The 18,390-nt window shown below is 52.2% G+C and overlaps 9 protein-coding genes across 9 annotated transcripts; 5 read left to right on the top strand and 4 right to left on the bottom strand.

The window, feature by feature from the left end:
* Nucleotides 1-415: 415 nt before the first annotated feature.
* On the top strand, nt 416-1,899 carry N7459_000457 (uncharacterized protein; the record flags this gene model as incomplete). Its single annotated transcript, XM_056939642.1, has 2 exons — nt 416-430; nt 490-1,899. 2 exons carry the CDS (start codon nt 416-418, stop codon nt 1,897-1,899), a joined length of 1,425 nt encoding a protein of 474 aa, XP_056803922.1.
* A 164-nt stretch (nt 1,900-2,063) lies between these two features.
* Nucleotides 2,064-4,707, bottom strand: N7459_000456 (MIF4G domain-containing protein; the record flags this gene model as incomplete). The annotated part of the gene is made up of 2 exons (XM_056939641.1): nt 2,064-3,244; nt 3,297-4,707. 2 exons carry the CDS (start codon nt 4,705-4,707, stop codon nt 2,064-2,066), a joined length of 2,592 nt encoding a protein of 863 aa, XP_056803921.1.
* Nucleotides 4,708-4,932: 225 nt separating this feature from the next.
* N7459_000455 (signal recognition particle 14 kDa protein) lies at nt 4,933-5,402 on the top strand (the record flags this gene model as incomplete). Its single annotated transcript, XM_056939640.1, has 2 exons — nt 4,933-4,944; nt 5,055-5,402. 2 exons carry the CDS (start codon nt 4,933-4,935, stop codon nt 5,400-5,402), a joined length of 360 nt encoding a protein of 119 aa, XP_056803920.1.
* A 294-nt stretch (nt 5,403-5,696) lies between these two features.
* On the bottom strand, nt 5,697-7,368 carry N7459_000454 (cytochrome P450; the record flags this gene model as incomplete). The annotated part of the gene is made up of 3 exons (XM_056939639.1): nt 5,697-6,633; nt 6,689-7,129; nt 7,196-7,368. The coding sequence occupies 3 exons, from the start codon at nt 7,366-7,368 to the stop codon at nt 5,697-5,699; spliced, it is 1,551 nt and encodes a 516-aa protein (XP_056803919.1).
* Nucleotides 7,369-8,200: 832 nt separating this feature from the next.
* N7459_000453 (uncharacterized protein) lies at nt 8,201-9,103 on the top strand (the record flags this gene model as incomplete). Its single annotated transcript, XM_056939638.1, has 1 exon — nt 8,201-9,103. One exon carries the CDS (start codon nt 8,201-8,203, stop codon nt 9,101-9,103), a length of 903 nt encoding a protein of 300 aa, XP_056803918.1.
* Nucleotides 9,104-9,314: 211 nt separating this feature from the next.
* Nucleotides 9,315-10,142, bottom strand: N7459_000452 (uncharacterized protein; the record flags this gene model as incomplete). Its single annotated transcript, XM_056939637.1, has 1 exon — nt 9,315-10,142. The coding sequence occupies one exon, from the start codon at nt 10,140-10,142 to the stop codon at nt 9,315-9,317; it is 828 nt and encodes a 275-aa protein (XP_056803917.1).
* A 1,781-nt stretch (nt 10,143-11,923) lies between these two features.
* N7459_000451 (uncharacterized protein) lies at nt 11,924-13,993 on the bottom strand (the record flags this gene model as incomplete). Its single annotated transcript, XM_056939636.1, has 1 exon — nt 11,924-13,993. The coding sequence occupies one exon, from the start codon at nt 13,991-13,993 to the stop codon at nt 11,924-11,926; it is 2,070 nt and encodes a 689-aa protein (XP_056803916.1).
* A 344-nt stretch (nt 13,994-14,337) lies between these two features.
* usgS (transmembrane protein UsgS) lies at nt 14,338-15,838 on the top strand (the record flags this gene model as incomplete). Its single annotated transcript, XM_056939635.1, has 5 exons — nt 14,338-14,395; nt 14,636-14,742; nt 14,796-14,968; nt 15,024-15,417; nt 15,473-15,838. 5 exons carry the CDS (start codon nt 14,338-14,340, stop codon nt 15,836-15,838), a joined length of 1,098 nt encoding a protein of 365 aa, XP_056803915.1.
* Nucleotides 15,839-17,443: 1,605 nt separating this feature from the next.
* N7459_000449 (uncharacterized protein) lies at nt 17,444-17,887 on the top strand (the record flags this gene model as incomplete). The annotated part of the gene is made up of 2 exons (XM_056939634.1): nt 17,444-17,561; nt 17,745-17,887. 2 exons carry the CDS (start codon nt 17,444-17,446, stop codon nt 17,885-17,887), a joined length of 261 nt encoding a protein of 86 aa, XP_056803914.1.
* Between the last annotated feature and the right edge of the window lie 503 nt (nt 17,888-18,390).

Here is an 18,390-nt window from a genome sequence, read left to right as displayed (position 1 = left end):
AATATTGTGATCGGCATAAGTCGAGTCAGGTATCTCGCCCCCGATTTTTAGCCAAAAGCCGCCCCGTCGACTTCCGAGTACATCGTGACACTCGTAGTACAGATAACATACGTATTCGCTACATACGGGGTCTGTAAATAACAATACCGCCGGATTGAGTCATTTGTCCCGCTTTGGATAATCTAGGTGACTATTGGACGAAATTCCCAACCGAATAAACCGTCCCTGGAGAAACGCCAATGACATGTAGCATTCCGCCGACTCTCGTGTTGACGGGTCATATCACATCTCGCGGACTGGTGATTGTTGATTCCCGCAATCTCCGGATCTCCGATTCAGACTTCACCAAAGCACCACCCAACTACCACACTATCACACAATGCTGGTGGCTCGTCAGAGGACTCGCTCCGAGTAGATGCATTTCCCGGGGGTATGTACCAGCTCTTTCATTCGAGTCTGCTGTGTCATTCTCATGGAATCCCCTGACAGACCCCATCTCCATTCCGCCTCTCGCGTCGCAACCCGCCGACGCGCCGCAATGCCGGTCCGCAGTTCGCAAACTCCCCGCGGTTTCTGCTTTCGCAGACAACGCCATGCAGGAGAAGTGATGATTTTGATATAGTCGATGATGAGGGCCCGGCATCCACTGCCCCCGCTGCACGCACCCCCGCGCCGTCGCGGAATGCGAACCCACCGCGTCGGCAGAGAGACGTAATTGAGGACTCGGATGACGGCGAAGTTCTCAGGAACACCGGTATAGGCATTTCCGAGGCCAATGAGCCGGATGAAGATGATGGAATCGACAGCACGCCACCAATCGGCCCCGATACACCGGGGTCACTGGATGCCGAGTACGACGCGCTCTTTGCGCCTGTGAGAGACCCTAACAAGCGTCGCCGTCTTTCTCCAAGAGGACAACTCTCCTCAGATCGAAAGCTGAGCGACCAACCGGAGCAAATCCGGTCTTCCTCCCCGGAAGCACCAACAGACGCATCCGGGCCCTTCGAATCCCCTGCTCCTCTTCCTCCACCCATCTCTCAAACTCAGCCCCAAGACGTTGGCATGCAAGACACGCCGCGCATGCCTGTACGGCCGATGGGCCCGACCCTCTCCACCCCAGGGAGCACGAAGACACTGTTCCGAAGCAAGCCTCGCTTCATGCTCTCGACCAAGAAGCCGCCGAGCAGCCAGCCCGTATTTCGAGCCGACACGCCATCGGCATCGCAGCCGCCCTCTCCGCCAACCGAAAGAAGGAAGCCCGCTTTCGTTCTCCCGCGCTCGCCATCTCCCAATGCTCACGCCGAAGAGATCCTGGCGCCATTCTCTCCTTCCTCGCGGACCCTGCATCGCCGCGGCCGGCCGCGCTCTGGTGTCCCTGGGTATGCACCCGGTGGAATGGCAGCTGAAGTGCGCAGCTGGATTCTAGAAACGGGGTCTAAACGCGACCAGCTAGTTCCTAGACACACATCTGTCAACACGGATCCAGGGTCTCGCGAACGCTTGGAGCAATATCTGGTCGCCGCTCGGGTTGTCAGTGCCAGACCGGCATTGCATAGCAGTTCCGGCCCACTGGCATTTATACACGCGGAGAGCGTCGCCGACTCCGCCGACGGCGCGGGAAATGTAGCAGTCAATATTCTGGCCATGGGACCTCCTCGGTCTAAACCACAGTCTCGGCGCGCGAGTACTACCCATGGGATGTCACTCCTGGCGGGGGATTTGCTGGGAGTTCATCGTGGCTTAGCATGGGATGTAGAGGTACCTGCCTCTCGGGCTCTGTCTGTCGTCCCAGGACAGGGCTTCGGTCCGCCTGAAGATTATAACGGGGATGGTCCCAAGGAGCGCTGGATCGTGGCCATGGAATGGGACCTGCTCCAGGAGACTACGGGAGAAGTCTGAATATTTTGTGAAGATACTCTGTACGCCCGATATGAGCCATGCGTAATGATCAAAACGTCACTTTTATACATTCAAGTGCAGTTGTGGGCAGTATGTCCATAATGGGTATATTCTAAATGCAATCCACACCAACTAGAAATCCAGCACGACCTTGTTGACAAAAATCAATCTTTAATGGCCTTGAGCGCATCAACGGCTACTTTGCATCCCCAGCGCACCAAGATTTGCTCCTTCTCCGAGACAACATCGGACTTGGCGACAACCTTGCGCACGAAGAACATCAGACTCTTCGCCATGTGCGGGGTGTCCTGGACGCGCAAAAAGATCTGCATCAGAGACTTCTCGTCCTTCTCCAACTCGTCGGAGGCGGACTTGGCGGACTTCTTTTTTTGCGACTTCTTGCTCTTCTGAGATTGCTGAATAACGCTGATGATCAACAACTCGGTAAAGGTCTTGGTCTTGGGTTGGAGATAGGCGAAGTTGAGGTTCTTCAAGATGCTGAGGGTCAAGGTTCCGTCTGCAATCAGCATACCGAACATCTTGGCTAGGTTGACGACTGCTTTCATGCTGACTCCATGTTCCTCATCATCTGCGTCGAATTCCGGATCCTCGTCATCATCCCCTCGTTCACCCATCCGCTTGAAGATGTTCCACAGTGCAAACATAAATGACATCTTGATCCGTCGACCCATGTCCCCACAAAGTCGGCGTGCGATCAGAGTATAGTAGGGGTTGTGTGCCTCTTCTTCCATTGCACAATGGAGGAGTACTCGAGGAATCTCAAACTCCTGAGCACGTTTCAAGCGGAGCTTAAGCAACCGCACGTGCGCATCCTGATAGTCTGTTGCGGACATGATGGCCACAAATATCGATCGTCGAACGTCTGTGTTCATGCGATGCGCCTTGGCAAGATCTCCCAGGTCCGGCTCTGCCTCGCTATCATCGTCAGCGACACCGGAACCGCCCATTGGCACTCCAGCTAATTCTTGACGTGCTGAAACCAACGGATCTTCCTTCCAACTGGCACCAACAAGCCACCATTTGCCTTTCTTGGCCGAGTCATGGATGTCGGCGCGAGAGATATTGATGGGCTCCGATGCGCGAATGACTCGGGAATTGTTCAGAGAGCCTAGAATTTTCCGCATCTTTGTGATATGTTCCGAGGTTATATTGGCCCCGATTCCATTCTTAACGCGGTTGTTCTTCAGGTCGGTGATAGTATCGATCATAAATTTGGTGCGGACAGAGAGACTTGACTCGCCAACCTTTGCTACGGCAGGTTGAATGAGTAGAACAATATCCTTAAGTGAAGATGGATCGTCCTGTCGGAGCTGAGGACCAGAATCTAGAGGAATTGTTAGAACGGACGCAATGTTTAGGAATGCCAAAGTACTCACTTCTGATAACCTTGAGGAGGAGCTCGGTATTGGTCTCCGTAATATCCCCAAGAAAAATGCGAATGTAGTCAAACATCAACGGACTTCCGATGACATGAAAGTTGTATAATTGACAGAGAAGAGAGACCAAGTTGATGGATTCTTTGCCTTCAAAATTCCCTGATTCGTCACTGCCCGTATCCAGTGTCTCGACAACTTTCTGGACAATCTCGGCGCCGAAGTCCATACCCATGATCTTATAGACTGCGGCGATGAATCCAGCATGAAGGACAATGAAGGTGTCCTGCAGGACCGATCTTTCACAGATCAGACCCATCAATAGGTTGATCAATGTAGACGTGACGTGCTGTCGTGGATGTTCACGGTAGAGCTTCTCGAACTCCCCAAGGATAGACACCAAGTTGGCCTCGGACAGCTTGTTCAGGTGACCTTGTGCCTGCCGCCTGAGCCGAGTAAGAGACTCCGATTCCGGATCTGATCGTGCTCGCAATGACGGTGGGATGTATTTTTGAACTGACGCGCTTTCGGCCTTCGGCGCGGGTGCCACATAAGGGTTTTCGCGTGGCTTCGGTGGTGCTTTCTCTTCCTCATCAAAGCCATCGAATTCGCTTCCTTCGACGCTCTCCTCGTCGTCTTCGCTGCCAAAAATCTCCTCATCAAGGTCCACTTCGTCTTCGTCACTGTCCGATTCACTATCATCTTCTTCGGGTTCAGCAGCCTGGCGTTCTTGTGCCTTGCGTCGTTTGCTTTGTAGCCACTCGTCGGCTTCGCGCTTGCGCTTCCGACTGTCGTCCTCCGAGTCGTCGGCCAAATCTCCCATGAGGTCATCTAGGCCATCTTCTGCAAAAGCCTTGGGAAGCTTCTTTCCCTTCTTGAGACCAAGTTTCTTCTCCAAGGCAGCAATCTCAGCGTCATCCTGGGCCAGCTTGGACTTGACGGTCTTTGAAACATGTTGTCCCGCTGTAGAGTCCTCTTCGTCCTCGTCAAGGTCAACTTCCTCGTCGTAGACATCACTGTCATCCTCGTCCACTTCTGAGTCTTCCTCATGCTGCGATTTGTTTTTCAGGGCAGACTTGGGGTTTAGCGCTGATACTTGGGTAGATTTCGGTTTGCTTTTGGGCGCAGTCTGGATTTCTTCGCTGGAGAGACCCTCGTTCGAGACCATGTCAAAGTCATCTTCATCATCTTCGTCATCGTCATCGTCATGGTTATTTTGGAAGCGTTGATTATTCTTCCTGGCCGGCACTGGGGCTTTTTTCGATTTCTTTTCTGTCCGCTCCGCCTGCCGACGGTCTTTGCGCGACTTAGGTCCGTTCTGTCGGCGCTTCTTGTCACCGTAGGTATCTCGGATCCCCAGCTCTGCCCGGAGATGCCGAGGCAACGAGGTCGTATTATGCTGCGGTCGCCTCATGATGACTGTGGTTGAGACGCAACTTCAAGACTTGCGGGAAAAGATGCGAGCCCAGACCCTGGCGGTGAGCAACTTTTTCGACGGCCACCCTTTTTCTGCCGGCGAAACCGCAAGGCGGCGACCCGCACCCACAGCGGAGTTTCTCCCCCACGAGATTCGTGCTGCGTGGTCGACCTGTGTCAAGATCCGTCAATTCGTGCACGCTGTGCAGAGATTCAATCCAGAATGGCGCCGCCTGTGAGCCACGATGATGTATTTGGATCCCCTTGAGCTGGCTGGAGATATTTCGTCTATGCGGCCACGCGACCCCCACAGAACACTATCGCTAATCTCGCTGTCACCGCCAGTTCTTCTCATCCCTCACAGAGCTTCTCTCCAAGACCTCCCAGAAAGCTCGAGGCTCGGTTTTCCTGACCCAGAAACCCCTTGTCGAGGCCGGATTGGATGGGACACCGTCCATCCTCATTCGTGCTACAGATGGCAACACCAATGCGCCGAACCCGAAATCCGACAAGGTAGCCAAGAGCAAATCGTCGAAAGTCAAGTTCTCCACCGTTGTGAAGCCCAATGACCTCGAGGCATTCTACACGCGCTATGCGGAGGTGTGCAAGACTGGCATGACCGGCCTGAAGAAGCGGGATCGCAAGCGCAAGGCGAAGGGCAAGGCGGGAGCTGCGAAAGCTACCAAGGCATAAATCATATCTCGCTATCCTTGTTTTCATGACACAACCCGTGCCTCGCATTACGGCTTCTGACGGCTTCGACTACTTGCATTTCGTGGCGTTGAATGGTGGCTCTTTTCTCAAAATTCTTTCCAGCAATGATTCAAGGTTATTTCATGGGCTTGTTTGCGAGATGTACATATCTCTCCTACACTTATGCTGTACAATCATCTTTTGTCCTTCGTGCATGGGGTAAGCCATGCGGACCACGTATTGCGTCTGTATCCCTATCTTTCCGGGCTTCGCCTCCAGGCCTCGGTGTCCAAATTATCCTATTGACAACGGGAACTGGCCTTTGCCCGCCTGAACCTCGAAGTCCCATTTTACTCCCTCGTATGCCTCTCTTGTTTTCACTTTTACCGGGAATCCACCCTGAATTGGGCATGTAGATGATATGAGGGCCTTCGGGTCCCTCTCCGGCGCCGTCCAGACCCCAGATTCAGGCGTAATGTCATACCGCATCACCAACATGGCCGCCAGCGCAACGATCTCTGAGGAGGCAAAGTGGCGACCGGGACAGATGACTGGTGCAATACCAAATGCCATGAACCCACCAGGGCGCCGGGGGTCTTTCTTTTCTTCCGAGCCATTTTCGGATGGCACCGATTTCATATATCGGCGCGGATTAAAGTCGTTCGCGGTAGAACCCCAGACCTTTGACTTCTCACCGATCTGATTCGCAGCCATGAGCAGCATGTTGCCCTGTTTGAGAGTGTACTTGTCTGCGAGAAGGGTATCCTTCGTGATGGAGCGGAGTGTGACCGATGTCGAGCGCGTGCGCAGGATCTCCTGGTAGGTCGACACCAGCAGAGGGCAACGATCACGGAGGCTAGCGACATCGATGATGTGAGTGCCATCGGCCGCCTTGGAGAGCGCGTTGAGTGCAATTTCGTCGCGGATTTCGGCCAGAAGCTGGGGCCGAGAGCAAATGTCAAACACCATCCAGAAGGTCGCGGGGACGGAATTCGGAAGGAGCGCGAGCAGGAGCGTCATTTCCAGTCTGGCATACTCCTCCACGCTGACTCCCGAGTCCAGCGTGGTTTTCAGGCGGATCTTGGTCAGCTCCGAGCCTTGCTCCGGTCCGTTGCTCTCCACGTACTTCACAATGGCGTCGACGATCTTCTCACGCGCAGTCCAGGCCTTGCGCGCGAGCAACCATGGCTGGACATTGGGGAGTAGAGGACCGAGGTTCGCGTCGAATTGCCTACGTAGTGCCATTAGAATGCCGGTCTGGGGTGTACTGGGTGGAATACACCTACCACCAGGCGTCAACCACTGCTTCATCCTTATACGGGTTCAGCGGTCCATAGACGGCATCGGTGCTCGCGGCAGTGATGGTCTCCCGGCACCACTTGTACAAGTCGGTCGTCGGCTGGCCTCCCAGTTGATCCAAGAATGGTGCCAGCAACTTGACCATTCGCAGATTCATACGGTCCAAGCCCTCGCCTGACAGCTTGGGGGCCATGGCGTGTAGCACCCGATTCGCAACACCTTCGCCGCCAGTCGACTTCGATTTCAGTAGATTGATGGTCTTCTCGCTTTTGACCCCTGACATGTTGGAGACGCTGAAATCCAAGATCGAATCAAAGTTCAGGGTCCTATGGCGCTGCGCGGCCTGCAGCAGCTCCGGTGACGTGACCACGTAGAACTTGGTGAAGAACATGTCGGCCAAGAAAATCGGCAGGTCTGGGTATTTGTCGCTGTCGAGGAGCGATCAGCTTGCATGGTCCACAGATTGATGTCTCGAGGGTTGCGCGACGACTCACCCCAGCGTCCCAAAGTACCCCAGTCCGCCTTTCAACATCCCCAGCATGTGGCCGATCACCGGGATCGACCCCGACACAGACGGCGGCTCCCCGGAGTCTTGCTGCGAGCTGCGATACACCAGGTACCCCAGCGCCACGGCGCCGAGGATCAGGAGGTGGCTGGTGTCCAGCATGGTTCCCGGCGGTTGCGTGGCAGAGCTCTCGCGAAGATGAATGCGAGAAGGGAGGGATGGACGGTAATAAGTACTTGCGGAGCGATCATGTATCTGCGGGCCTAGGATCGGCTTTCACGAATCCGGCAAAAACGTGGACGCGTTAGTCTTGCGGGTTCGGTTAACATTGGGCAATCCATTCGCATTAATATCATCCGTGATGGCTGACGTTGCGTGCACCGAAAAGAGCAATTGCGGTGTCGATCCACAACAAGCGAGGTCCGCCAGAGTGTATCAACTGGCTCGTCGACGTTCCGATCTGCGTCCTCGATCGATTCAAACGCGCCTGTCATACGAGCCTCACGGCTGGATGGGGGGCCGAATCCAGCGCCCGCGGGTGGTGGCCATTCCGAGCCGGAGAGGCGAACTTCCAGAATGGATCGATTCTTCGAGCAATCCTTGGACCCGATTGCGCGCTGACATTTATGTCGGTGGGACCCCTGACTCAGGTGCTTTGGACGGGATATGATTTGTCGGAATCGTGAGATGAGATGGTCTTGCACGGGTGGGAAAGAGTCCGTTTCCGAGCAAGTCTTGATCTGATTATATGCAAGAGGGAAGGAAACCTACCTAGGAGGATGGAATTCAAAGCAATGGAACTGATTCTGGGCCATAAGCATTCAGCCCCTAAAAGTACTTACATAAATGGCCCCCGTACCTGAGGTATGCAACTCTATAACCTTCCAAGGTTAGTTCATTTGGGGAATGACTAATAGCCAAGCCGGAGACTCCATCTATCTAGGTACTATCACTTCTTATCTTCCACCTGTGGTCGATCAGTTCATCCCTGATCATGGACTGTAACAGCAACCCGCAGGCCCATCAACTCGACTCGCGGCTTCACAAGCTATTCTGCTGGGACAGGGCTCATTACGACCGTCTCGAACGGTCCTTCTCTCGGCCCCATCTCCTTTCCTTGCAGTCTGCCTCATCGCAGCCATGGCTCACAATCAACATGCCTAATGGCACTCAGGAGCGAATTCCGGTGACCGAGCTCACCGGACACACCTGTCGGTCCTTCTTCTGGAGAGATTGTGTGATTTATATCAACATCACGTCCCCACAGGGGCGCACACCCATGCCGACATATACAGACGTGACCGACCATCAAAACATCTTCGACGCCGTGTACCAGCACTGGTTCCCTACCCGTGACCGCCAACACGATGGGCTTCTTCATCGTGGCAATTTCTTTGCGTCGCCGGTGTGCTACTGTCCCACGGAAGAGCAAGAATTTCTCAGCATTCCGCAAATGAGGAATTGCCACCAGATGCTATGTGATCAATTAAAAGTCCATTCCCAGAAAGGTTCCATATCACAATCGGAATCCCAGCTGTCTTCGGTACAGAGACCAAGTGAAAAGAGCAGCGTTGCCGCAACGTTTGAGAAAGCATTCATCGTGATTGACAAGCTGGACTGGGAGGACCAGGGTGTACTACTTGTCCTGTCTAACTCTTTAGCCTCTGGGGATGCCTTACTGCTCGAGAATCCCACGTTGAAAATAGTGGACAAGCCTTGTGGAAACAGCGTGTGGCGGATGGCTTTATTCGACGCTATGATGACTATTACTAGGCTCTCTAACGATGAACAGAGAATGACTCCAGTACGGAACGAGAGTGGATTCTATGAGGAGCGGTTCGGAAATCCAAGATCTTCTGGTGGTCAGTTATCCATAGCTGAACTGCGTTACATATAAATCTGAGTCCTCGGCCCATATATGCAGATGACGTCCAAGAGTCTACTGAAGAATCTTGGAGGATGTGGACTAAGAGCGACGTGGGATTTTAATTAAGCCGCCATAGCTTTGCAGAGAGTATTAATATACCCAATATAGTATTGTTTTTGAGATCTCCCGTCAAGGATTATATTGACATTCGCATTGCACATAACTTGTATGTTATATCCCATCAACCACAAAAAGGTTTGAGCGTGAAGTACAACGTAGGCTCCGGCATGTAATTAAGCCAAAACACCGCGACACTTTCGATCGTCTTCCAACCCAGCGCAACGGGGTAATCCTTCAGGAGGTACACGACCCCAGCGCCATTCGGGGTCGCGAGTGCAGCATAGAATGGTTCGTCATCTGGCGTCCACGTTGTGACTCTCGAGTTGCCCTCCTTATCGTACGGCTGGGCTTCCGCGGCGGTCATTGCATCTTTCAGGACGGCCTTGGTTTTGTCGTTGATGATATTGTCTCGAATCACATAATTCAGACCTGTTGTATCCTTTTTGGCTTTCTCGCACGCAAACCCCCAAAGGTATCTTGTCACGTCGGACCATCGGTTCGGGGCCGTCGATACGACACCGGTCTTTTTATCGACGACCTGTCCATAGTTGTTTTTTGCGACGACAGCGCCGATCATAGGGGACATTGCGTCGGTGTAGTAGATGAAAGAGTTCTGTTTGTATTTGGCCGTCACGGAGAGGAACTTCTGCTCGGTGTTGAGTCCGGCGTGTTTCAGGGCGAACTGTGAAGATGCGGATGCGGAGCCGACGCTCAATGAACCGGCCGTCCAATTTTCGTCAAAGTCGATGATGACATGGTCGGTAGAGTCGGGATTTTGTAAGACAGCTTGCAGCTCATCCCAAAGAGCATGGCCTTTTGTGACATTCTTCTGGTAGTCGCTTGAGTCCTCCCGCTCAGAAATCAGTTCTGGCGCAAGACCTCCTGGCAGAACAGCCGCCTGGGCTGTCACCCAGAGACTAAAGAATGTCACAAAGGTGCACAGTTTCATGCTGGTACCCAGGGAGGCAGTACTTGGGGTTTAAGAGAGCTGGTTGCCGACTCTGGAGCTGTGCGCGCGTTGGCACGAGAAAACGACAGTGTCATTATTCCTGGGAATCCCCCGTTTATCACTAATTTCGGGAGATGAATGGGACTTGAGTACGAGTCGGGAAAAGTCTAATTGCCTAGCTTTCTCCTGAATACTTCGCATAAACTTGGAAACCTTACAGCTGCAGGCTGGATGGTATCCATACCAAGCCCGTTTAGTATCCATTGATGTATTCCGCTTCAGGCTGACCGGCCCACAGGGCTTTCTCCTGGTCCTGAAGAGGCTGCACGATGGTTCAAAGCAAAATAAAATGACGGGGCAATATGTCCGTAGATTCGATGCCATCCCAAAGAATGCCGATTTTGGGCTACAAAGTTTTTCGGGGACTTCATTATAAGCACGAAGATTGTACAGCGGTAATAACCATAATAATTCCCGAATCCTGCAACCCACTTGGGATATGTGAGCCACCATTCCTACCGAGCAGCATCTAGCAAAGCCTTACTATGTATATAGGCATCCCATCGAAGAAGGGATCTTATAAACGTAACCCACCAGTGGGCCACTCCACCAAGCTCACCCAGGTACTTGCCAATATGTATCCATCTTGTAGGCGCAGTGGCTGGGTAGGCGCCCAGTCAGCAATGCATGAATGCCGTCCCAGACAGCGCGTAAAATTCCATACAGAATGAGCAAGTCAGAGGAAATAAGCAATGATTTGCCCAAACCGGAGATAATGAAGCCATCCACCCATACCATGCCCATACCATGCCCATGCCATGCCCATGCGGCATCGGTAAATCAAATCCTCACTCTGGCATCAATTGATCGACGTTGGGCGTATTGGGCTGTCGCCCGCATCGGTGTCGGCGTCGGCGTCGGCCTCTAGGTGGTTTTCGGCCTTTGTGTTCGGCCATACTTAGCGTCTTCACTATCTGCCCGGTTTCTAGTCATTACTAGCCTGTTGTTTAGATGACACCCCCTCTGTGTTCTATCGGTTTCCAGCGCCTGGACGCGCCCCCCGGGAACCTTACTACGAACCTAGGTAACCTTGAAGATGCTCGATCTAGCGATTTATCTAATGATTACTTAGATAATCTTGGTTTTGTGTTAATGAGCTAGTTTGGCCTGGGAGTGTGTGATCGAGAAGGTGATTCTTGCGGACTTAAGATATATAAAATCTTGTATGAAATTGATTGGGTGTGGTCTCAGCCCGATCATGGCTTTTGAATAAACCAATCTAGCAGCAGTTCTGGACATTTCTGGGTCTCGGCGCCTCTTCGTAGATCCCTTATGATGACTTTCCTGGCTTGTACCACAGTTCACAGCCTAGCGAGAAAATCAACTACCAAGACGCAGGTCCACTTGACTTGGATATCAGTTTAATATTGGTATTTTATCGACGTACTCAAAACAATTATGTAAATAGTTCTCCTGTATCCACGGATAGCTAAAAGGTAGAGAGTCGACCATCACCATGGTTGCGGCCCGTTGGTATATGCAACGCTAGAATACAAAAAATCTCGGGGAACACAATCCGTTGCGCAGAATAACCGCTCCCCGTAAACCATGCAAATCATGCAAGTCAGTATCAAGAATCCGGGAAAACAAAAGGCCCATCGTTGAGTCATAGTCGAAGTGTTACACATTAAATCGAGAATAAGGAGTCAGGAATTAAACAAGTGTTGAGAAAAAAGGGCGTGGGCAAGCGAGGTTGAAGACGCAGACAAAAGTCTTCCGGGCTAGTCGAGATCCCAAGGATCCAACTTTTTGGTAATCCGAGCATCTTCATAATCGGAAGAGGCTTCGCGTTCCAAGGGGAAGCTGAAATCATCTTCATTAATCGAGTCTTTGATAGCCGACTGCGATTCCAAGGTGGTGTCCCCTGGAGTTGGATTCGCAGGAGGATTGACAACGATGCGTGCAGCAATGTGAAGCAAGATGATGAAAAGATGAATTGGCGGTACTAGCACCAGTGTTAATGCTTTCGAGAGGAGAGATGCAGCTCCATCGGGCGGTGAAGGCTGGTATATAGCGGAAGGGGGTGGCATGGGAGACACCGCCCGCTGTCTGGTTGCCTGAGCCCGACGGCGGAATTCGTTGCTCATGTGGTTGAAATCGGTGGTTGGAGACGTGGCGAAAGTCGCAGGATTTGGTGACACTTTAGTGGTTGACGGAATGCTTAGAGACGGTTTTGGTGGATCGTCTCTTGTGGTAAGTTGCACCGGTATCGGTAGCATTGGAGTAGTGTAATCCTTAGGGGCATTGCTATCGCTCGGGGACGCTTCAAACTCGAGCACAGAGGCCGCCTGGATGTCTGTGTGAAATGTCGATGGCTCGGAAGCTGTGTGTGTTTCCTTCGAATGTGAGCTCTTGGCTATTGCCGATTTCTGCGCAACACCACAACATTCTATGGGCGAAGCATGAGAAGAAGCCGAATCAACTGGGGAAGTGAGATCAGCTGAATGGAACGACTCAGGCGAGGTTGAGAATGAGTGATCATGATCAGATTCATATTCACGCTCCGACTCTCGGGCAACTTCTGGGTCTATGGTCTCAGGACGAGCTCGAGACTCTGTGGGCTCCAAGATGCGTCCTTGGGTAGGTGTGCATCCATACACAGACATCGACGAAGTTTCCGGTTGAGGTTCAGTTGCATCCTGAAGACCAGGGCTGACCTCAGTCTGAGAAACAGGTTCAGGAGCAGAGCTAAGCCGCTCCTGCGGTGTGGTTTTATCTTCAGGTCGAGCAATATGCTCCACCGTGGCAATGGGGCTAGGTGTAGACGCCTCATGAGGCAATAAAGCTGGACTCGCAGAGTTACCCTGAGATTCGGGCTTGATCTCACGCTCAGAGTGATTCTCAGACTCAACGTGGTCTTGGAATGTAGAAACGGGCTCTTCGGGGATAGGAGCAGCATCAAACTTCGCCACCAGACTGGTAAAGGTCTGCGGTGTCTCAGTCACAGAGCGTCTAATAGGAATTGGCTGTGTGGGACTCTCAAAGGCGACGGCGGAGGATAAGGGGTGATCATCTGTTGGAATAGCCTCTGAAGTCGTGCTATTGGTCCCTTGGGGAGTTAATGCACTGTCGTCCGTTGCTCCATCTGTGTCTTCCCCAGTACTGGCAGAATCAAGCCACTCGGACTTTGCTTCGGCAGGAGAGCTTTGGATGTTCGTTGGATCTGCAGCCATTCTCTCTTTCTGAGCTTTGGGTTTCCATGCTTTCTTGCGCCGAGGTGCCATCGCCTCCTCGGGGAGTTCAACGGTGAAAGCGCGCTTGAAAGGACATGGCGTCACCTCGTATCGCAGTATGGTCGGGAGCGCCGCCTTGAGATCCCCCACTTGTCTTTTATCCTCCTCCGTCTCATGGGGTATTTCAATGCGATAGTACGTCAGAGGGCGAATGCGCAACACGAATTTCGACACCCCGTCCACACACCAACACTGGGAGTTTTTCAGGATCGCGTGAACCACGTTTCCGCATTTCAGGAACGCAGTCAACCCATGAACCCGTTCCAGTCGAAGTGGCGCGGTTGCGACAGTTCGTTCGGTGGCTGAGCGCCAGGGGAGGGTTTCGATGGTATCAACAGGGTAGTCGAAATCGGACGGCGCGGAACTCGACGGGATCGGTACCAGCGCCCTGGGCGCAAAGTGAACGATCTTCGCAGAGGGATGATAGAAAATGACGTTCTCCGAGATCTTTGGTGCGCCCGAACCGCGTTGCGCTTGCGGATTTAACTTCGTGGGGAGGGTGACTGAACGCCGGATCGCATGAATCTGACCCAAGGGCTCACTTGGAGACTCGGGCATCGTCGGGAGACAATAAGCAAGAGTCAGGGATAGCGGGGAGCATCGAGGACGAGGGGGTTCACAGGTTCACAGGGGATGCATGATGAGCGACCGAGCTGAAAGAGATGCGGCTTATCTCTGCCTCTCCAGTTCGCGCGATGCGCGGGGGCATGTGAATGCAGCCTCAGGCACAATAAAGAGTCAGGTGACCATGACGCGGCGTTTCACGGTGGAATCGACGGATGCCTGGCAACTCTCACAATTCCAGTGTCCATGCGTGGTCCATTTTCTTTTTCTGCATCGCCGAGCCTCAAACATTTTCCACATCGAAAAAGCCCCCCTCCGATACCCCCCAGGGCTCATCAATGGCCAATTTCGAGCCCAATGCCGTCATTCGCGGCTTCCAGTTAACCGTGGTAGGCAGTATGTCTCCCCCAGACTATGTGCGAGCAGACTAGCTTCTCAACGAGCAAAGATGTTCGTTCCGGGAGCCTCGGGTCCCAAGCTATGTCTAATCAGAATCTTACACAAAACTCCTGATTTATTTCGGCATTCGTCTGTCCATATCATTTGTGCACTGCTCCAGGTGTTCCCTGTGATGTTGACAAACATATAATCTGACAAAACGAGAAAGCTTCTCGGTCGCTAACGAGTGTCGTATAGCTGTCCGAGCACTGCGAAATCCTGAGCTCTTCAAGTATGACCATTTCCGCCAAGCTGCTCTTGCCGTGGTAGTGGGAGTAGCCATCCAGCTCATTATCCAGATTCCGGTATGGCTAATACTAATCTCCCCCTTGGGTGTCATATCTAATGTAGCCTCAAGATCATCACTGTGAAGTTTGCTCTGTACCTGGTGTCGTGGATTATCAACCTGAATAACGCGACCTGGGACAATAAGCTTCTTGATGGCCTCGAGTTTCTGTCCAAGTCGGTTCTCCAGGTGCCATTCCTGCTGATGACGCTGATGGCCCATGTAACTCCCACATTGGACGAAATGTAGCCAATTCCCGTCCAGCAATGCTTTTGCTATCTTGCTGATCGAACCATCTAGTTTCATGGAATCCATCAAATGGGTGGACACAACATACATCCAGAAGCACAAGTCCGAGAATCCTGACACCCTTCGTGCCATGTACTATCCGAACCTAGTACTGTTTCCAACCAAGGGTGGCCGTCGTTCGACAAAACCCAAGGCAGAGGCCATAATGGCGTTTGTCAATCGATACGGTAAGAAAATGGGAATGCTTGTCGGGGTCTACTTCCTATCAACACTCCCCATTGTCGGCCGATATGTAATGCCCCTCGCGAGTTTCTATACGTTCCGCGGTCACGTCGGGACTGCTCCCGCCGCCGTCATTTTCGGTACAGGATTGGTCCTACCCAAGCACTACGCTGTCAGATTCCTCCACACTTACTACGCTTCGCGGAGCCTGATGCGCGAGTTGGTGAGTGGCCCCCGCCCTTTAAACAAGAAAGACAATATCTGACAACCCCTCTCAGCTTGAGCCATACTTTCGCCGCGTGAAATTTACCCCAGAACAAAAGCGCCGTTGGTTCCATGATCGCGAAGGTGTGCTGTTTGGCTTTGCCTTTGCCTTCACCGTCGTCCTGAAGACCCCGTTCATCGGCGTCTTGATGTATGGTGTCGCAGAGGCATCCACAGCCTACCTGGTCACTAAGATCACTGACCCACCCCCATCACCGGCCGAGAGCGCGGGCTTCGCGGAAAGTCAGATTGTGTGGAAAAACAAGCATGACTTCCTGCGTCTATCTCTTGAAAACATTGACAAGCTCAACGTTGTGACTGATGAACGAGATGGCACAAGTGCCAAAGACTCGAATGCCGCAGGAGATAAGTCTTCCTAGGTGTTGCGATAAAGTGGCCAATGCCAAGATTTCCAAGATATCGTCCCCACGGCTTGTTTCGAATAAGCTTCCGAGGCGTAAGAAAATCCGAACACTACCTATAGGCAGAGTCAAGCACTGCTTATCCCGAGCAAAGCCATCGCTCCATTTACCAGATGGGGAATCCGCTTAGTAGGTGAAACGTGGTTCTCCCCACATTTTCTGCGACAGCCCCTACTGCAAAGAGCAACTTTCCTGCAAGCGACTATCATCGAGGAGGGCTAGACAATACAACTCCAGATCCTTCGATTCACTGTGGTCGACGTACGACATTTCTATTTTAAAATTACATTCCAATTTCCTGCTTTGTATAAGGTCGGGGCGAAAAAAGAAAGCCGCCCAACAGGGCACATCCACCAGGTTCGGCTGATGAGCCGAAAGACTTACGGGCTCCTTGACAACCCAGTAAATACTCGAAATATCCCCTGACAGCGCACATATTATACAGGCCAAGATTCGATCGTTGGCTCGACTTATCTGCTTCTTCACGTCCAACCTTCTGCCCCCCAAAGGGTAGAAACTTCTGTACCAGGTACCTTGCAGGATATGCGTACTAACCCCCATTCGGTATTTTGTCCGAAGTAGTAATGTTACAGCATCCTAGACCCAGATTTGCTCTGGGTGTCTAGCACTGCGATGAGCAATAGCAGAGACTGATCTAACCAACACTGCCCGCAGCTAATCGAAGCTGGCCTGGCTACATTATCGGGATCTCCTCAAGGAGTTGATCTCACCTATGACAGCCACACTGCATTGATTTTCAGTGATCTCTTGTTAGATAAAAAGCCCCTCCGATGAACAAGCAAAACGGGAATTTGGGGATATTTCATCGATGACTATACCTACTAGGCTAATCCTGGAGAATCACGTGCTGTGGCTTCTAATCTAGATCGGGTAACTTGATCGCACCCTTGTACTTTTTGGGTGGGGATCTGGTATTGGGATAATCACATCTCCGGGTCCACGTTGCTTAGCCAGAACTGATTGGGCCTATTGATGTCCACTAGCCCCAGGGGCTTCTGGGTGTCGGGGCAAATGGCGAGCTCCTGGCCCTATTATTCACTCTGTGATTGTGTCATGAATCCGTCGACAGCCATGGATACCCACGCGACACGTTCAAAATGGCAATGGGCCACGAAGAATGGGGCCCCAAGCCGGCGCGCAGCTTTCCTCTATAGTGCGACAAATTTTCGTCTATATTTTGGTTCTGGATCGCGTAAGCCGTGTCGGTACCCTGAGGTCGTTTAAAGACCGAATGATCTCTTCAGGGATTCCACCACCTGCCTTGACTCTTTTCTCGTCTTTCTTATCGACAAGAAAGAAAATGTTGATCTCTACGAGGATATGGAGGGCTCTCATCTGGGTCTCAATGCTCGGTAGGTCGCCTGCTTTGTCCCTGTAGATATCACAGAATAGACTAATTCGGATCACAGTGGTGATCGCGGAAGGGTCAGGGAATGCGGCCTTTGAACAAACGCGGCGAAAATCTCCACATTTTAATAGAGGACTCTCTGTCAGTGGCGCATCTGGCACGAGTCAGCTTGTCTTTGGCACATCTGCTGCGTTATGCAGCCACAGCTTGAGCCATCCGATACCTACCGGTTCTATGACTGGTATCCCAAGGAGTGTCACATCGAGGCCGTTGTTCGGCACGAGTCGGCCTCTCTTTGGCACATCTGCCTTGGTATGCAAGTCCAGATCCGGTTCTAAGCGTCCTACCCCTACGACTGGTATCCCAAGGAGTGGCATATCTAAGTCTCCTATTCCTCCCACTGGTATCCCAAGGAGTGTCACACCGAGGCCATTGTCCGGCACGTCTGCCCTGGCATGCAGCCATAGCTTGAGTCATCCGAAGTCTACTCTTAAGACCACTACCTCGAGAAAGTCCAGCACCTCGAGAAAGTCCAGCACCTCGAGAAAGTCCAGCACCTCGAGAAAGTCCAGCACCTCGAGAAAGTCCAGCACCTCGATCACCTCGACCACCTCAACCACCTCAACTACCTCCACTAAGTCCACTACCTCAGCCACTGATGCCGCTGAGGCATATCTGGACTTTGATTTTGGAAGTCTCTGTCAAGAGGATGGGCTGGACAACCAAACCTGGCAGACATCCAGATCTGGCGAATGGGCGGTGTATCTGTAAGTGAGAAGGTTTTTTTCTTTTCTTTTGATCGTCTGGATACTAACGCTACCTTCAGGGGCAATGAGATATCCGCGGACAATGACAAGACGTGGATAAATTACTTGGCCGATAAACTAGGCGTTGACTATTCTTGCACTATGTAAAGCGCCCCCCCCCCCTCGACACATGATCTGGTCATACTAAAAGCTTCATCACAGAGACGACGATGCATTTTGTCAGACAAAGTCCAGGCCAGACTGCTCCTACTATGCGGATGGCGAGACTTTTGCTGATCTCAAGGCATCTCTCAACGTTCTCCAGTCCGGCAATTATCTTCTGCAGTCAATTTCACTGGCCCAAGAGAACTTTAACGGCATGCAAGAAGGGTTTC

This window comes from Penicillium hispanicum, assembly GCF_028827665.1.
Source record: "Penicillium hispanicum strain IBT 35686 chromosome Unknown utg000001l_segment0_segment0, whole genome shotgun sequence".
Lineage (NCBI taxonomy): Eukaryota > Fungi > Ascomycota > Eurotiomycetes > Eurotiales > Aspergillaceae > Penicillium > Penicillium hispanicum.
The sequence above is the reverse complement of the archived record's forward strand: the minus strand, read 5'-3'. Positions and strand labels throughout refer to the sequence as shown.